The 6,487-nt window shown below is 36.7% G+C and overlaps 1 protein-coding gene across 2 annotated transcripts; it reads right to left on the reverse strand.

The window, feature by feature from the left end:
• Nucleotides 1–235: 235 nt before the first annotated feature.
• On the reverse strand, nucleotides 236–5,245 carry LOC112012376 (G-type lectin S-receptor-like serine/threonine-protein kinase At4g03230). Of its 2 annotated transcripts, XM_024044765.2 has the most exons (8): nucleotides 3,789–5,244; nucleotides 2,849–3,310; nucleotides 2,237–2,356; nucleotides 1,867–2,078; nucleotides 1,565–1,775; nucleotides 1,210–1,447; nucleotides 916–1,066; nucleotides 236–774 (listed from the first exon to the last, which is right to left on the reverse strand). In XM_024044765.2, exons 1-8 carry the CDS (start codon nucleotides 5,053–5,055, stop codon nucleotides 478–480), a joined length of 2,958 nt encoding a protein of 985 aa, XP_023900533.1. In that variant the 5' UTR covers nucleotides 5,056–5,244; the 3' UTR covers nucleotides 236–477. The 2 variants fall into 2 exon arrangements, with proteins under 2 accessions (XP_023900533.1, XP_023900534.1); XM_024044766.2 differs by lacking the exon at nucleotides 916–1,066 and having other exon boundaries at nucleotides 685–774; nucleotides 3,789–5,245.
• Between the last annotated feature and the right edge of the window lie 1,242 nt (nucleotides 5,246–6,487).

Here is a 6,487-nt window from a genome sequence, read left to right on the forward strand (position 1 = left end):
TTTTGATTAGTGAATTGATTGGCCTAAGTTCTATTTTGAGAACCTTGAGTTCTTTGCAGAGGTGTTATCCATCTGTTTGTTGTTCTAAGCAACCCAAGCCATTTTCCCAAGTTCTGAATCACTAATACAGTCCCTACACAATTCCCTGCACCAGAAGCAAGGAAGGGGATTTTGGGTAGATACGGTAATGAATTTAATAGAAAATATAAATACAAGAATTATGTTAATCCATGTCTTCTAAAACATACAAGAAGTTCTTTAAAATAGCAATAGTCCAACCACATTTTAAGACATCTCAAATCTTATCCATTCAAATTCAAAACACCACTGCAACAAACATGGGAAAGGATTTATAGTTACCTGAAGTATCCAGCAACGGAATTAATTAAGGAAAAATATTTGCATTATCTCCTTGTTGGAGATTGCAACAGGAATTGTAAAGAGAATAACAAGATTCATGAGAACCGTAACCATGCATCATCGTCCTTCTAGACTATTCGTTAATTCATTATTTGATTCCGGTCTACTAGAAGAAGTTGAGCTGGATTGGTCTCTCCTTATGGAAAAGGCTGGTTGTTTGGGAGTTGGAAGGTTCACAGTTTCACCATCAAGCATCTTGATAATAATTGACATGGTGGGGCGATCACTTGGGTCTTGTTGTACACATAAGAGACCAATATTTAGGCACTTCACAAACTGATCTGCATTGCAAGTATCTCGTATGGTCTCGTCCATTAAATCCAACAGCTTGTCATCGGTCCACAATCTCCATGCCTATGACAGTAAACAAACATTGGTATGAAGTAAAAAATTACCAAAGCGTAGGTTATTAGGAAAATTAACACACCTACATAGCCTATAATGAAACAAAATATGATGAGAATGAAGATGGTTATGAAAATTCAACACACTCACATAACTTAGAAGGCTCATTGCTTGTTTTGACTTATAAAAACCTGTGTTCTTCTTTCCACTTATAATCTCAAGTAAAACTACACCAAAACTAAAAACATCGGATTTGATTGAGAAGATTCCATCTAATGCATACTCTGGAGACATGTAGCCACTACATCACAACAGTTGTATAAATTATGATATTAGCAAGACGCTTTTTTTTGCATACTGTCTAAAACAAGTTAGTGGAATGAAGATTTGCATTAATATAGAAATAATCAACTACAACAATCATTTTGTGTATAGGAAACATACTAAGTTCCAGCTACTTTTGTTGTGTTTGCCTCCGTTTGTGTGCCACCAACAATCCTTGCCAATCCAAAATCAGATATTTTGGGGCTCATTTCATGGTCTAGAAGAACATTACTGGTTTTCAAATCTCTATGAATGATTCTTAATCTAGAGTCTTGGTGAAGATAAAGAAGCCCTCGAGCAATTCCCAAAATGATGTTGAAACGCATCTCCCAATCCAAAAATACGCTTTGCTTTTGATCTTGTGTTTTTCCATAATTCCATTTCACATTTGAAAAAATAATTTTAGCAACTAAAATAAGAACTAAAATTAACATAATATGGATAGTAGATAAAGGAAATAGGTTTAGAAGCCAACCAAATAAGAAGAAGTCTAAACTTTTGTTAGCCATGTACTCATAAATTAAAATCTTTTCATTCCCTTTTATGCAATATCCATAGAGTCTGACAAGGTTCCGATGCTGAAGTTTTGCAATCAATACCACCTCATTCTTAAATTCTTGTAGACCTTGACCTGAGACACTTGAAAGTCTCTTTACAGCAATTTCTTGGCCACTTGGAAGCTTACCCTGGGACCAAAATTCCCAATACACGATATTACCATTAACCAAAAACTAGTTGACATGTACATTAATGACCACCAAATGTTGCTGAGATTACCTTGTAAACAGGCCCATAGCCTCCTTGTCCAAGCTTGTTTTCATCTGAGAAGTTATTAGTAGCAACTCGTATGCTTTCCAAATCATAAAAAGGTACATATATTCCTTTCTCATCTTCTTCTTGGAACTCACCTGAATCTATCAAGTCTTGGACATAGCTTTCACTATATAACATGCGTTGTACTCGATTTCTTTGGTCAATTTGTCTATTTTCTAAATTCAGAAGACACTAATCTATCTTAGTTCACATGTTAATTACATGGAAGAACTTGTAACAGGTTTTTTTATGATTCAATCTAACCCAAAATAAAATATATAAAAATAAAAATAAAAAATCAACGTGCATGGTATGCATTTTGCAAAGTGCTTACCTTGTCTCTTGGTCATCTTTCTTCGCCATATGTAGATAAAAGAAATGGCAACGAGAACAATCACACTAGTTATTCCAACAATCAGAAGCAATATCATTCCTTTTTCTGATGGTGAAGAAACTAAAACAAAGAAAGATGACTAGTCATACTTCAGTGTATAGAAATCTTTCGCATCATGTTTAGTAGTTACAGTAGCAAACAGGCTCAAGTGATATAATTAAAAGATAATTAGTGGAAGTTTAAGGATGTATGTTTTCATCAATTTGTGAAACAAAAATATTTATTGTTATACAAAATACGGACTATAACAATATATGACAAGGTAATGATCACATTGACGTTGCTGCAGACGATTTTGCAAATTTTAGGAATGACCTGCCAGCTTTGAAGGTAAAATTAGAATCGTTACACGTAAGTAAAAGAAAAACCCCTGAAAATCAGTCCTTAGCTAAATACACAAGGTCCTAACAATGTGCTAAATCACGAAAGCAACCATTATCATAGTTAGTAAAGGAAGAAAATAAAAAATCTCAGCTGGGGCAACATTAACTAAATCTTCATTTGTAATAAAGTAATTTAATTTGCAATATGCACATGACATAGAATCCTAACCTTGTGTACAACTTAACTTTGTGCCATCCCATCGAAAGCTTTTGGTGCAAAGGCACTTCCTCTTCCCATGACTAGCTGATTTGCAAGTTGAATGTGGCCAATCCTTGCAATCTGTAGATAAATTACAGATCGGCTCTAGTGGTGGCTCCCAAACAATCTCAACATCATCTGTAACTCTAGACAAAACATTAGAACTAGAGTTTCTTGGAGTAGTTTGATTAAATGGCAATGACTGGTTTAGCCGCAGACTTCCAACATCCTTGACTTGGATAAAAAACTTCGTTCTATTTTGATCGATACTAGTGACTCGATATGTCCCACTTGGGGCCTTGAAGCTAACCTGGCCAGAGGTAGTGCTGCAATTGAAACTGAAGTACATAGGATCACCGCAATTTGAGCTAGTGCTAAGTGGATAAGGTATCATGTTTGTGCCACAAGGCTTACAATTTTGTACGGTTGGTTCTGCAGAAATATCAGGTTTCAAATAGTGAATAAATTCAAACAAATAGGACTTGGTCTTATTTACATATAATGAAATTGCCTAGCATTGTAAATCCATCTGTCCACAAACCGACAGTCCATCAACCCATGGTTCGTGGTTGAGAGTTTATCATATACGGAGACTGGGTTAGCATTTTATTTTTGTTCAGTAAAGATAATCGACTTTTTCAATTATCGGCTCATCTTGAAAAAATAATTTGGTTATTATGTAGAACCATGCTCCTTGTCAAATTCATTATAAATAAATTTACCAAGTTGTTAGTACTATTATTGTGCCTATTTAACATTTTGTATAGACTTTGGCTTGGACTATAAACAGCTGGCAGGTTTTCTAATCTTTCTACCTCATTTTCAAGACGCTTTCTAAATTTCCTAAAGTACAATACTTCGTTAGTAAATTCAAGCAAATTTATGTAAAATCGACCAGTTAGTACAGTACCTATATCCGAAATTGCTACACGGAGGGAGACGTTATAACCAAATTCATACTCCTCTTGAACATCAACTAACTCCTGCTTCCAAATCCAGCATGGCAATTCTGGGTAGTCTTGATTATATGAATAAGACTTGCAGTCGCAGTGTTTAAGGCACAATTCTTTGCATTCTGTTTCGTTTTCAACCCTAGACCTTTGCTCTAGGTTTTTCCCTATCTTCATCATCTTTAGGCTCAAGAAGGTGTTGCCACAGGACACCGAATTTTTTGTGCACCCATCTGAAAAATCTCCAGAATGCCACTTCTGAGCAACATATGGCTTGAACCCTGGCAAACATTTGCATTTCAATTTATTGTTTAAATTACAGCTACCAAAATTTCCACAAACATTATACACGCTACAATTGTTGCTCGGCTCCGCATCGGACAAGTACCATGTCCCGTTTGTGCTCCGTACAGACTGTACCCAATACTCTATCTTCCCACTAAAATTCATCACCAACCTTGCATTCTCAAATTCAGCATCTTTTTGATCTTCTGTTGATGTGAGGAAAGCGTATAAACCAGCCGAGCTTTCCCAATAAATCGTCGTCGTCTCCTCTTTGTTGGCGATTATTGCGTTCTGATTTCCGGCTGCATCTAGCATAAACGTGAAGTTCCCGCTTCCAGGGTCATTACGGCCTCTCCAAGAAGTCAAATTAATGTTTTCATCCAACGACAGCGTCATGCCTGGAAGAAACGTATCAGTTGGATTTTTAAAGCTCTCCCACAGACTTGTCACATTACCGTATGAGTATCCGTATAGTACCAGGTTTCCAGAATCCGTGAGATTCACAATCGTGTCTGTAGAATTGCAGGATTCACGCCAATTATAACATTCCGAATACCAATGAACCTTCTCAGTACTCGTATCCCACACCTGGAGATTGCCATCTTCTGCAAATCCGAAAGCTCCAGTAGTAGTATTAATAAGCGGGTCATCTCGATTGGCAACCCATACAACTGTTCGCTTATCCCACATGTACCATATTCCAACATGTCTTTTGTAGCCAGAACTTCCAGCGGGACTAAAGAATCCTAATTCAAACTTTCTTCCAGGCGAAACTAGAGTTTCTTCATGGTCTTTAATCCGCTCGCCATACCTCAAAGAAACTCTATCAGCACAATAAACATGAAAGGAGCACAGCAGTACTGGTATGTACAAGATGAACATGGAACATAGCATGCAGTTTGCGGACCATCCCTTAATTACGGTGATTGCTCCCATTTTCATTTTTCAACTTTCTGTTACCAAAATGAAAAACAGCATATGCACAAGTAGAATTTTCTTTGTTGTTAGAAGCACAGCGTCGGTGTGGTTTCTGATCATCCAATTGCAGCAATTTCTGCTGTTTTGGCTTTCTTGTTACGAAAATGCCCTTGATGTTCTTGCTTATTGACGCAAAGACTTCTTGGTCATCAAATTTCACTGTCTAACTGAAAGAGTTTGCAATAAAAGTATGCAAATTGGACCACTTTAAACTGTTTGATTTGATTCCCTTCTTTTTCCTTTTCCTTTATTTGTTTTCTTTTGAAACCATTTGGTCCATTTCTGGCTACTCTGCACAACAAAGCAAGAACAAAACAAAAATCGCTAAGTTAGTGGACCCAGTTCTTTAGATAAGCATGCTTCTAAGACAACATGATATGTCAAGTAAACAAAATTATTGAAAATAATTTTGACACAGGACAACCACGCTATTTCAATGGAACAAATAAATAACAAAATAAACCATAAAAGTCAGCATCTAAGAGTTGCTTAGAGTTAGCACCAAGCAAAATTGGAGTCAGCACCAGTATAAAAGAAACACGTTTTTTTATAATTCTCAAAATTATCTTACAATAATCAGAAAAAATGTTTAAATAGCTAACAATAAAATACATAAAGAAACTCTAATTATTAAATACTCGAGCTTGCTTAATTTCAAGCCCAATAACTAATAGGCTCTATCCATAAGGCCATAGGTTGGGCCGCCTTCTTTTTGCTTTTTCTCCTATACATGCATATAATTAGGGGCTTGTACCTAGTGTCCGCACCAACTCCCCCCAAGTGAGAAGAACTCGACCCCATCGAGTGGAAATCTGAAGAGCTCTGATAGTACTCAAGTAAGCCAGGATCCAGTCGATGTAGCTCATCTCGAGTAATCCATGTGCAATTAGAATCTGGTCGCCCTCGCCACCGAACTAGGAAATGGTGAACTCCTCCATCCCTAGTAGAAACAATCTGCTTATCTAAAATAGCATCAATAGATTCTTTATGTGCATAGGTTTGATTTAAGGGTAAAGGAGTAGGAATAGGGGCATTAATAGGATTAGGTAAAGGCTCATCAAAAGGGGTATCAAAAATAGCTGTGGGGCTTTTATAAGCAACTAGATCCTTAATATTAAAGGAGGAGCTAATTCCATAATCATGAGGAAGGTCAATGACATGTGCATTTGGGCCCATTCGTTTCAATACCTTGAATGGTCCGGCACTACGAGCCTGCAATTTCTTAATGGTCCTAGAGGGAAACCGTTCAGGTCGAATCCGAATTATGACATAATCCCCTACCTGAAACTCTGCATGACGTCGATGAGTGTTAGCATGAATTTTATATTGAGAATTACTTACCTAAATTTTTTTGCGAATCTCATTATGCAAATCATGAATATTTTGTGTAAATGCC

This window comes from Quercus suber, unplaced genomic scaffold (assembly GCF_002906115.3).
Source record: "Quercus suber isolate HL8 unplaced genomic scaffold, Cork oak 2.0 scaffold_157, whole genome shotgun sequence".
Classification (NCBI taxonomy): Eukaryota; Viridiplantae; Streptophyta; class Magnoliopsida; order Fagales; family Fagaceae; genus Quercus; species Quercus suber.

What these genes read in the sequence shown, in the direction of transcription:
- LOC112012376 (XM_024044765.2), bottom strand. Translation starts at nt 5,055, where the DNA reads ATGAAAATGGGAGCAATCACCGTAATTAAGGGATGGTCCGCAAACTGC. An exon ending in AAAGATGACCAAGAGACAAG is followed by an intron (nt 2,079 to 2,236) that starts GTAAGCACTTTG and finishes TTCTGAATTTAG; the next exon opens with AAAATAGACAAATTGACCAA. An exon ending in TTTAGACTTCTTCTTATTTG is followed by an intron (nt 1,448 to 1,564) that starts GTTGGCTTCTAA and finishes GAAAAACACAAG; the next exon opens with ATCAAAAGCAAAGCGTATTT.